Source organism: Entelurus aequoreus, linkage group LG10 (genome assembly GCF_033978785.1).
Source record: "Entelurus aequoreus isolate RoL-2023_Sb linkage group LG10, RoL_Eaeq_v1.1, whole genome shotgun sequence".
Lineage (NCBI taxonomy): Eukaryota > Metazoa > Chordata > Actinopteri > Syngnathiformes > Syngnathidae > Entelurus > Entelurus aequoreus.
This window is the reverse complement of record NC_084740.1, coordinates 1,023,297-1,035,500: the sequence shown is the minus strand read 5'-3', so window position 1 is coordinate 1,035,500 and position 12,204 is coordinate 1,023,297. Positions and strand designations below refer to the sequence as shown.

At 39.7% G+C, this 12,204-nt stretch overlaps 1 protein-coding gene across 1 annotated transcript in view; it reads right to left on the bottom strand.

The window, feature by feature from the left end:
- The window catches only part of LOC133658144 (intraflagellar transport protein 80 homolog), a 97,592-nt gene extending 85,395 nt beyond the window's left edge, over positions 1–12,197 (bottom strand). Inside the window, exons 1-3 of the mRNA XM_062059805.1 lie at positions 12,163–12,197; positions 12,011–12,079; positions 8,065–8,174 (exon numbers count right to left, since the gene is read on the bottom strand). Coding sequence (XP_061915789.1) covers positions 8,065–8,174; positions 12,011–12,038 — 138 coding nt within the window. The 5' untranslated portion in view covers positions 12,039–12,079; positions 12,163–12,197. The remainder of the gene's footprint in view (positions 1–8,064; positions 8,175–12,010; positions 12,080–12,162) is intronic.
- Between the last annotated feature and the right edge of the window lie 7 nt (positions 12,198–12,204).

The following is a 12,204-nucleotide window of genomic DNA, read 5'->3' as shown; positions in this document are numbered from 1 at the left end:
TGCGAAGTCGTTTTTTTGCCCCGTTGTACTGGAGTACGTACGTACTACTTTTGTCATCCGTCGTTTGGTAAAATGTTGCCCCTCTTCTGCCCTTTTTTATTACTTCTCGAGGAACTCTGAAGAAACGTTTCTCCATTTTGCGATTTGAACGGTTCCAACAGCCTAAGGCGACGCAAGAAGAGGGCATTTTTTCTTCGGGAAAGGCTAAATGGCAACTTATACCCATTGAGAACAGACGCTGGCTTGACCACACGGCCGTGACGTCATGAGGATCCAAGCAATGCAATAGTGTGGAAGTCATGACATCATCTTGCTGTCGGATGGACAGTAGTGTAACACAACATCTGTCACATGGCCCACAGTGGAACCCAACATACAAATGTCATGGTTTGATGGTGGTTTTCTTTAGTGAACTATTTGTTACACATTAGGTGGTTGGTGTATGGCAGGGGTGGGCAATTAATTTTTACCGGGGGCCGCAATGAGCAACCCGAGCACTGCTGGAGGGCCACACCGACAACATTTCAATTAAATTTTGCTCAAATTATTTTTGATATACCGTAAGATAAATAATAATAATAATAATAATAAAATGTTCATTTAACCTACTTATCTTTATACAAAAGCAGATGGCTTTTGATGGTTTTATTTTTAAAGGCCTACTGAAAGCCACTATTAGCGACCACGCAGTCTGATAGTTTATATATCAATGATGAAATCTTAACATTGCAACACATGCCAATACGGCCGGTTAACTTATAAAGTGACATTTTAAATTTCCCGCTAAACTTCCGTTGAAAACGTCTATGTATGATGACGTATGCGCGTGACGTCACTAGTTAAACGGAAGTATTGGTACACCATTGAATCCAATACAAAAAAGCTCTGTTTTCATCTCAAAATTCCACTGTATTCTGGACATCTGTGTTGGTGAATCTTTTGCAATTTGTTTAATGAACAATGGCGACTGCAAAGAAGAAAGTTGTAGGTGGGATTGGTGTATTAGCGGCTGGCTGTAGCAACACAACCAGGAGGACGTTGACTTGGATAGCAGACGCGCTATCCGACGCTAGCCGCCGACCGCACGGATGATCAGGTGAAGTCCTTTGTCTTTCCGTCGATCGCTGGAACGCAGGTGAGCACGGGTGTTGATGAGCAGATGAGGGCTGGCTGGCGTAGGTGGAGCGCTAATGTTTTTATCATAGCTCTGTGAGGTCCCGTTGCTAAGTTAGCTTCAATGGCGTCATTAGCAACAGCATTGTTAACCTTCGCCAAGCTGGAAAGCATTAACCGTGTAGTTACATGTCCATAGTTTAATAGTATTGTTGATTTTCTGTCTATCCTTCCAGTCAGGGGTTTATTTATTTTGTTTCTATCTGCATTTGAGAACGATGCTATCACGTTAGCTCCGTAGCTAAAGTGTTTCGCCGATGTATTGTCGTGGAGATAAAAGTCACTGTGAATGTCCATTTCGCGTTCTCGACTCTCATTTTCAAGAGGATATAGTATCCGAGGTGGTTTAAAATACAAATCCGTGATCCACAATAAAAAAAGGAGAAAGTGTGGAATCCAATGAGCCAGCTTGTACCTAAGTTACGGTCAGAGCGAAAAAAGATACGTCCTGCACTGCACGCTAGTCCTTCACTCTCACGTTTTTCATCCACGAATCTTTCATCCTGGCTCAAATTAATGGGGTAATCGTCGCTTTCTCGGTCCGAATCTCTCTCGCTGCATTGTAAACAATAGGAAAATGTGAGCAGCCCTTCCTCCTGTGACGTCACGCTACTTCCGGTATAGGCAAGGCTTTTTTTTATCAGCAACCAAAAGTTGTGAACTTTATCGTCGATGTTCTCTACTAAATCCTTTCAGCAAAAATATGGCAATATCGCGAAATGATCAAGTATGACACATAGAATGGATCTGCTATCCCCGTTTTAAAAAATTCATTTCTGTAGGCCTTTAACACTTTCTTACACAACACTTCCTGATGTATAATACAATGCAAAAATTTCAATTTCTGTCACTTTATCCCGCATCCTCTTTGTTGTGAACGTAGCACGCCTGTAAGGTGATTGGCGAAGAAAGAGGAAGCGTTGCTGTTGCGGAAATGAGGAGTGAGGATAGACGTGCGTGTGGAAAGAACGAGATAAGTTGAGCTGTGTTAGTATAGGTTGCTCAATAAAAGTTTAAAAGGAGCATCAGACTTGGTGTGCACTTCTTCTGGACGCTACAATTGGTGTCAGAAGTGGGATGAAATGCCTCCCAGTTCGCCTTGCCATCAAACCTGGGAGTCTCATTGAGGGCGGAATTCCCCCATGCCTAGCAGCGTGCGCTGCACCTGTAGACGCTGCCTCTCTCTTCCCTCCCTCTCTCTCTCTCTTTGCGACAAGCTCCTCACATCCGGGATTCACACAGACATCTGCAGTCGCTGCCGGCACCTTAAGTCCCCACTCAATGTCCTTTCCCACCCGTTCCATCTTGACAAAGTCGCCAGGAAACATCGAGGCACGTACCTCCCGATGACGTAGCAGGCTGAGCACACAAGCAGCGCAGTATGCTCAAAGTTTTACTTCTGACACCAATTGTAGCGTCCAGAAGAAGTGCACACCAAGTCTGACGCTCTTTTTAAACTTTTATTGAGCAACCTATACTAACACAGCTCAACTTATCTCGTTCCTTCCACACGCACGTCTATCCTCACTCCGCATTTACGCAACTCAAGAACACAACATCAGCTTCAGCAGGTCGTTACACTATATTCTTTAAACACAGCAACATGTGTACCACAAATTAAGCACACGGCTTTACCTTTAATTTCTGTAAAGAAATACTTGGCAGTCCATGTCTTGTTGAAAACATGCCATTCGTCATCAACTTTTCTCTTTTTAGCGTCTCGGGGATAACCGGGCATCACTTCACTCACAGGTTACACACGGACATACGCACAAAAATAACACTTTTCAAACAAAAGCAGCACCGTTGTATTGCACACTCGAGATAGATACTTCTTTAAATGTATTTGGTAATTTATGATAGGCCTCACGCGGGCCGGACAGGGACGCACAAAGGGCCAGATGTGGCCCGCGGGCCGCAGAATGCCCAGGTCTGGTGTATGGGGTATAAGGCAACATTTAAAGCAACACAAATTTGAGCGGGTTCCCACAGGTGTGTTCCCAGGCAACAGAGGAACCAGAGTCACAACACTAAAATTAATGGTGAACAATATCATACACAATTGAAGAAAAATATTGTTAAATATAACCCTGCGTCTTGTTCAAAACAAAGAAATGTGTCTATGTGAATCTGGAGTTTCTAGTGAGCTTTAGGAAGCTAAGAAAAGTAGTCAACCATGACCTTAGAAGTACACAATAAAAAATCCCTTGAGGAATAATGGAAATTTAAAAAAAATAATTTACCAATTGGTAATTTAAAATGATTAAGTAACATTTTTGACAATAGTCGAATCTATTAACCCTTGTGTAATGTTCATATTGTTGTTACTCAGCCAGCGTTTCTGGGTCTGATGGACCCGTTGCATTTTGTGGCTTTTAATGCCTCACAATCAAACACTTTTATGTTAAAATACTGAACAGATGTTTACCATACCCCAATAAACATCTGTTCAGTATTTTAACATAAAAGTGTTTGATTGTGAGGCATTAAAAGCCACAAAATGCAACGGGTCCATCAGACCCACAAACGCTGGCTGAGTAACAACAATATGAACGTTGCACGGAAAATGTCTCTGCCGGTTTCTGCATCCCACAGGGATTCTTCTTTTGTGTTTCTGCACCTGCGGTTCCCACACAAGGTTGCCACATTGTTTGTCAACACTGCCTGCTCTCATTTTCTCGCACATTTGACCCTCTGATGTTCTGTGTACCTACACTCTGTCCTCCTCCTGTCTAGGCCTGCTGTGTGTGTGTGTGTGTGTGTGTGTGTGTGTGTGTGTGTGTGTGTGTGTGTGTGTGTGTGTGTGTGTGTGTGTGTGTGTGTGTGTGTGTGTTACACAGAACATCAATTTCCACACTTCTATTAGCCCCGGGTCAAGTGGACCCGGACATCTTATATGTAATAGAAATGTGTAGGGGGGTGTGTGGTCATTAAATATGTATTCTGATATATGTTCTTCACAGAAAATGAGCCAAAAGTCAGTGAGTCTCAGTTTGAAAAATTAATTGTATAATTTTTCTTTTAATAAAAAATGAAAATGGGTCCCACAGACCCGAACACCACACAAGGGACTTTTCTTGTGTATTTGGGATCCCCACAAGTCCCAAAAATGCTTCATACCATGGAGGCATTGCATAGACATTTGAAAAACTAGTTTTCCCCTCTTCCTAATGAACCAGTTGAGTTTTGCCCACAATTGTGACGTAAGTTACAATAGTCATGTCAGCGGATATCTCCATAAATGGTAAAGGTTTTCCCGGCGACGCTTGCAGGGGTCTGTTTGTCGTTCCAAGGAAAATGTTTTTTGATTGATTGAAACTTGTATTAGTAGATTGCACAGTACAGTACATATTCCGTACAATTGACCACTAAATGGTAACACCCCAATAAGTTTTTCAACTTGTTTAAGTCGGGGTCCACGTTAATCAATTCATGGTAATCATGGTAATTATGTGTCCTAGGTTTGACCCAAAAACCTAAATTGTCCTTATATTAGCTGCATTACCCAACCTCGTCTGAAAAAGTAAGAAGTCTCGGTTAATTTTTGTGCTTTGTGGCAAGCGTAAGGAAGTGTCTGTTCGTGTGTGCAAAGCACTTTGAAGACAGCGGTTTTACCAACCTCCGACAGTATGCAGGATTTTACCCGTAACTAAATTGACTGGCGGGGTCAGTCCCTACTATTTATGGCAATGGTGGAGACAATGAAGCGGTAAATCAAACAATAGTACTATAGCTTGACAATTTCAAATGATATGTTAGCGATGTTACACTGCAAATTAACCGGACTGCATGTTTCTTTACAAATACAAAGAGGCTATGTATAACGCATAATTATTTAACAATACATAGCCCTTTATAACTCTAGCTTTATGGCACTGAAAGGCATTTCAAGAGGACACTACTAAACAAACCTTTGAGATGTGTTTATTTCAAGCCTCACTTCTGAAGTTACTTCCTCTTCACTTTCCTCTTGCTTCGGGTCTGACACTGGCTCCGATGTACGTTGGATGCTAAATTCCTTAGCTGTTGCCATTTCTAATAAGAAGTTGCTTATAGTTCTAATTTATTAGCATACCTTCAAATCTACAAAAATATCTAATGGTGCGGGGAAGCAGTCTCAGGCCCCTTCTAAGGTTATACCGGCTATATCCCACCTAACCTTCTCCTGGTCCACACCCACACAATGGTCGTTTAAGACCCCCTGCCCGCCTTCGTCCGCCGGCGCAACGCGACCTAGTACGCATGCGCGGAATAAGCGCACGTCATAGTCACTTCCAGTGTTGCTTTGTGTGCAACTTCTTAAATTAAATGTAACTTATCTGAACAATGGTATTGTGGTATTCCAATAAACTGGAATCCAGTGTGCTTTAATGGACATGTGGAAGTAAACAATGTGATAAAGAACATTTTACATCAATCATTCTACGGATCTAGATATCTGGTCAGGGCACTCCTCACTCTTTTGCCTTCAACTTCATTGTCCATTCCTTTTTGGTGACTTTAAATACTCTGGACCCAGACGTTGAGTCTGTGACATACATGGCGGACAATAACTGATACAGTCTGCTTTGCCAGTCCAAATGCATTCGCTGTTTTCCGTAGTCTTCGTTCGTTGGCCAGGTAATACAAACCACACGCTTCCTTTTTTTTTTTTAAACCACATCAATGGGAGCCCGCATTCTCGTTGTCTCTCCTTTGACAAATGGGCAAAGTTTTTCGCTTGCCGTCTGAGATGTGTTGTATCCCAAATAGCTGCAATCGCACATTTCCTTCTCTTAAGGCAGAGGTGTCCAAACATTTTCCAGTGAGGGCCACATAGAGAAAAATTAAAGGATGCGAGGGCCACTTTTATACATTTTGTATATGAAAAATGCTCCAACCAAAACAATGTAGGTAAACATATGCTGACATTTGAAAAAAACTTTGACATCTTAGCTTTGTGTTATAGATAACAAAGCAATAACATAATTAATGATTATTTTAATAATGATTTTATTTGTATTTATGTTAACTGTGCTCGAAAGTAAGCTTGTATTTACTAATATTGCTATACCGTCTATTAAAACGCTTTTAAGAGCTTTGGTACACTCAAAAACATATCATGTCTCACAAGAAATGTGTACACTTTTTCGTCATGACAAGACACACGGAAATCATCAAAGACCTTATACAGTAAGGTTGTCGTCCATTTTGGTTTTCAGGTCCCATTTTTGGGGGGATTTGGTCCCGTTTCATTTTTCATAGTTTTTTGTTCTAATTTGGGACCTGTTTAGTTTGTCTATAGAATGTGTCGCGGGCCGATAAAAACCGAGCTGCGGGCCGCAAATGGTCCCCGGGCCGCGCTTTGGACACCCCTGTCTTAAAGTATTCATGTGTGATTTCCACAAGCATGTAGAAGACATGTAGAAGAAGGAGAAACACGGGCATGTCTGGATGACTCGCCTCCATCTTTCCAGTGGTTAGCGCCAAGTAACGTTGTGAAGCTGGCTGTGGCACGTTCTTTCTGACGTCACTTCCTCTCCGAACTCAGTTTGTGAACAATCGACGAGTCCATACAAAGCTAAGAGCCGGAGATTCATGAAATACACGGCGCACTTACCGGTGTAAAAAAAAATATCCAAGGAGGGGAACATTAAACGATGGGTTATTGTGGCTGATACCTGGTTTAGGCTAAATAATTATTTGTTTAAGGAGTTATCCAGCTTAATGTAGACATGAATTGATTAACGTGGACCCCGACTGAAACAAGTTGAAAAACGTATTGGGGTGTTACCATTTAGTGGTCAATTGTACGGAATATGTACTGTACTGTGCAATCTACTAATAAAAGTTTCAATCAATCAATCGATCAAAGGGCCTCAGTCATTGTCCGGGAGCAAGGTCTGTAGGGGCTCATTTGCATCTAAAAAGACAGCCCCTAAACATCTCGTTTTCGAGAGAAAGTAAGAAAGTGGCTTGAAGATGGGTCTGTAAGGCAAAATTTAAGCAAGATTTTGCAACACACAGGTTATGTAGACCGCAATAAAGTGCAAATGCAATTTTGACTGTACATGTACTGTAAATTTATAATGTATTTATATATATATAATAGACTGTATTTATATTATTCACATGTGAATAATGCTGTATAATAGACTGTATTTATATTATTCACATGTGAATAATGCTGTATAATAGACTGTATTTATATTATTCACATGTGAATAATGCTGTATAATAGACTGTATTTATATTATTCACATGTGAATAATGCTGTATAATAGACTGTATTTATATTATTTACATGTGAATAATGCTGTATAATAGACTGTATTTATATTATTCACATGTGAATAATGCTGTATAATAGAATGTATTTATATTAATCACATGTGAATAACGCTGTGTAAGTGACTGTATTTATATTATTCACATGTGAATAATGCTGTATAATAGACTGTATTTATATTAATCACATGTGAATAATGCTGTATAAGTGACTGTATTTATATTATTCACATGTGAATACTGCTGTATAATAGACTGTATTTATATTAATCACATGTGAATAATGCTGTGTAAGTGACTGTATTTATATTATTCACATGTGAATAATGCTGTATAATAGACTGTATTTATATTAATCACATGTGAATAATGCTGTATAATAGACTGTATTTATATTATTCACATGTGAATAATGCTGTATAATAGACTGTATTTATACTATTCACATGTGAATAATGCTGTATAATAAACTGTATTTATATTTTTCACATGTAAAAAATGTTTATTGTCTATTGTGAGCGAACTGTGGTGCTGAATTTCCCCCTGGGATCAATAAAGTACTTTCTATTTTATTCTATTCTATTCTGTGTTCCTCAACATGTTTCATAAATGGAGTTAGTGTACCTGTATGACTTTAACGCTGGGTTGCAGAGGTTTAATGACCAGGTGTCGACCTGATGTGTAGAGGATCCTCTCAGAGTCTGGGCCCCAGGCCACAGAATATACAGGAGACGCTGGAAGAAACACAGAATTGTAAGGATTTGGAGTGTTTTCAACACCACAAATGTAACTATGTGGATTGATTAGTAGTGTGTGTGTACATTTCTAATATACTGATTTCATGAAGGATCATTTATCAACAACCCTTCCTCTCAGAAAGTATCACATTGCCTCAAGAGTTCTTCTTCTCATCATTCAGTTTCTAGAAGGCGTACCAGCTGCAATGAGATGCGAGTGTGTGCGAGCGTGTTTACGAGTTAGGGTTTGAGGATATAGGAACATGTGCAGTGCGGGCTGACATTTAACCTCGCTCCAGGTGCGTGTGGTTTCTCACAAATGCCAACCGGTCACGTGATCTAAAAATCTGTCAAAAAGGCAAAGAAGAGCGATGACAAGTTCCTCCTTCTTGCATGTTTCAAACATCTTCTCATCACGTGCTGGGTAAGAGGAAATGGGTCAGGGCAAACACCAGGATGTACCACAGCAGATGTGGATGGGCTATGCAGCAGTGCTACTCTATCCAGGTGTTTCACACATTGTTCAGCATCCCACTACCCAGCATAACTTTCTTCAAAAACTCTTAAAAACATTCCAATATAGCGGATCTAAATGAGCCATTTCCCTTTGCCAGGTTCTCTCATTCAACAAGAGTTTGACATCCATATCCAAAAAGCTGCTAAGTTAACAAGGGAGTCATCTGTAATTAGGAGTGTATTCCTTCGGAAGTACATTATGACGCATTTGAACACCTAAATACAGGATTGGAGGACTGTCAATCAATGTTTACTTATATAGCCCTAAATCACCAGTAAGGGCTGCACAAGCCTCAACGACTACATCAGCAAGTGTTGTGCTCAGGGCCGCGTTAACCTAAGGGGGCCCCCATGGTTGAGGTTTTTTTTTTGTTTACATTCAGGAGCGTTAGCTCCCTGTTAGCAGTTAGCTATCGTATCCTCCTGGTGTGCAGTGAAGCATGTTTAGCTATTCCTCGTCCTGCGGGGATGTTACTTGTAAGAAGCAATTTATTTGTCCCCATGGAGGCGAGGATTAGTGATTTAGTAGGGTGTAAAACACTGCGGAGGGACGTTAGCTTTAGTGCTTACTAGAGATGTCTGATAATGGCTTTTTGGCCGATATCCGATATTCCGATATTGTCCAACTCTTAATTACAGATTCCGATATCAACCGATACCGATATATACAGTCGTGGAATGAACACATTATTATGCCTAATTTTGTTGTGATGCCCCGCTGGATGCATTAAAGCAGGGGTCACCAACGCGGTGCCCGCGGGCACCAGGTAGCCCGTAAGGACCAGATGAGTAGCCCGCTGGCCTGTTCTAAAAATAGCTCAAATAGCAGCACTTACCAGTGAGCTGCCTCTATTTTTTAAATGTTATTTATTTACTAGCAAGCTGGTCTCGCTGTGCTCGACATTTTTAATTCTAAGAGAGACAAAACTCAAATAGAATTTGAAAATCCAAGAAAATATTTTAAAGACTTGGTCTTCACTTGTTTAAATAAATTCATGTTTTTTTTTTACTTTGCTTCTTATAACTTTCAGAAAGACAATTTTAGAGAAAAAATACAACCTTAAAAATGATTTTAGGATTTTTAAACACATATACCTTTTTACCTTTTAAATTCCTTCCTCTTATTTCCTGACAATGTAAATCAATGTTCAAGTAAATTTATTTTTTTTATTGTAAAGAATAATAAATACATTTTAATTTAATTCTTCATTTTAGCTTCTGTTTTTTCGACGAAGAATATTTGTGAAATATTTCTTCAAATTTATTATGATTAAAATTCAAAAAAATTATTCTGGCAAATCTAGAAAATCTGTAGAATCAAATTTAAATCTTATTTCAAAGTCTTTTGAATTTCTTTTAACATTTTTGTTCTGGAAAATCTAGAAGAAATACCGGTAATGATTTGTCTTAGTTAGAAATATAGCTTGGTCCAATTTGTTATATATTCTAACAAAGTGCAGATTGGATTTTAACCTATTTAAAACATGTCATCCAAATTCTAAAATCAATCTTAGTCAGGAAAAATTACTAATGATGTTCCATAAATTATTTTTTAAATTTTTTCAAAAAGATTCGAATTAGCTAGTTTTTCTCTTTTTTTTTTCGGTTGAATTTTGAATTTTAAAGAGTCGTAATTGAAGATAAACTATGTTTCAAAATTTTATTGTCATTTTTTTCGTGTTTTCTCCTCTTTTAAACCGTTCAATTAAGTGTAAATATCATTAATTATTAATAATAACATAGAGTTAAAGGTAAATTGAGCAAATTGGCTATTTCTGGCAATTTATTTAAGTGTGTATCAAACTGGTAGCCCCTCGCATTAATCACTACCCAAGAAGTAGCTCTTGCTTTCAAAAAGGTTGGTGACCCCTGCATTAAACAATGTAACAAGGTTTTCCAAAATAAATCAACTCAAGTTATGGAAAAAAATGCCAACATGGCACTGCCATATTTATTATTGAAGTCACAAAGTGCATGATTTTTTTTAACATGCCTCAAAACAGCAGCTTGGAATTTGGGACATGCTCTCCCTGAGAGAGCATGAGGAGGTTGAGGTGGGCGGGGTTGAGGGGGTCTTGTAGAGGGTAGCAGGGGGTGTATATTGTAGCGTCCCGGAAGAGTTAGTGCTGCAAGGGATTCCGGGTATTTGTTCTGTTGTGTTTATGTTGTGTTACGGTGCGGATGTTCTCCCGAAATGTGTTTGTCATTCTTGTTTGGTGTGTGTTCACAGTGTGCCGCATATTTGTAACAGTGTTAAAGTTGTTTATACGGCCACCCTCAGTGTGACCTGTATGGCTGTTGACCAAGTATGCATTGCATTCACTTGTGTGTGTGAAAAGCCGTAGATATTATGTGATTGGGCCGGCACGCAAAGGCAGTGCCTTCAAGGTTTATTGGCGCTCTGTACTTCTCCCTACGTCCGTGTACACAGCGGCCTTTTAAAAAGTCATACATTTTACTTTTTGAAACCGATACCGATCATTTCCGATATTACATTTTAAAGCATTTATCGGCTGATAACATCGGCAGTCTGATATTATCGGACATCTCTAGTTTGAAGTATTTTGGTCCTAAATTATCTCAGTAAGATATTACAGATTTGATGACCTATATTGAGTAAAACATGCTTGAAACTAGAATATCAACTGTTGCAAAGCTGTGTCATCAACACTCACAACTCTTGATTACCGATTCCGATATCAACCGATACCGATATATACAGTCGTGGAATGAACACATTATTATGCCTAATTTTGTTGTGATGCCCCGCTGGATGCATTAAACAATGTAACAAGGTTTTCCAAAATAAATCAACTCAAGTTATGGAAAAAAGTGCCAACATGGCACTGCCATATTTATTATTGAAGTCACAAAGTGCATTATTTTTTTAAACATGCCTCAAAACAGCAGCTTGAAATTTGGGACATGCTCTCCCTGAGAGAGCATTAGGAGGTTGAGGTGGGCGGGGTTGGGGGAGGACAGGGTTAAAGGGGGGAGGGGGGGTAGCTTGGGGTGTGTATATTGTAGCGTCCCGGAAGAGTTAGTGCTGCAAGGGATTCCGGGTATTTGTTCTGTTGTGTTTATGTTGTGTTACGGTGCGGATGTTCTCCGGAAATGTGTTTGTCATTCTTGTTTGGTGTGGGTTCACAGTGTGGCGCATATTTGTAACAGTGTTAAAGTTGTTTATACGGCCACCCTCAGTGTGACCTGTATGGCTGTTGACCAAGTATGCGTAATTTCCCCATTGTGGGATGAATAAAAGTCTATCCTACCTCATCCTAACTTCTTATTACACTTTAAAAATGATCTGATCTTACCTTGGGTGGCTAGTGTTGAACGCAGCATTCCACTTTTGGACCAGTTCTTGATCTGCCCATCTTCTCCAGCTAAGCGGGTGCCGTACAGAAGGGAATCATTTTTCAGTTGGACTATTTTTAACCTGGCTACTTTTGTGGAATTCCCTACGTACCTGTGACAAGCGCAGTCCCGTCATGGTTCCATCGGCCTGCTA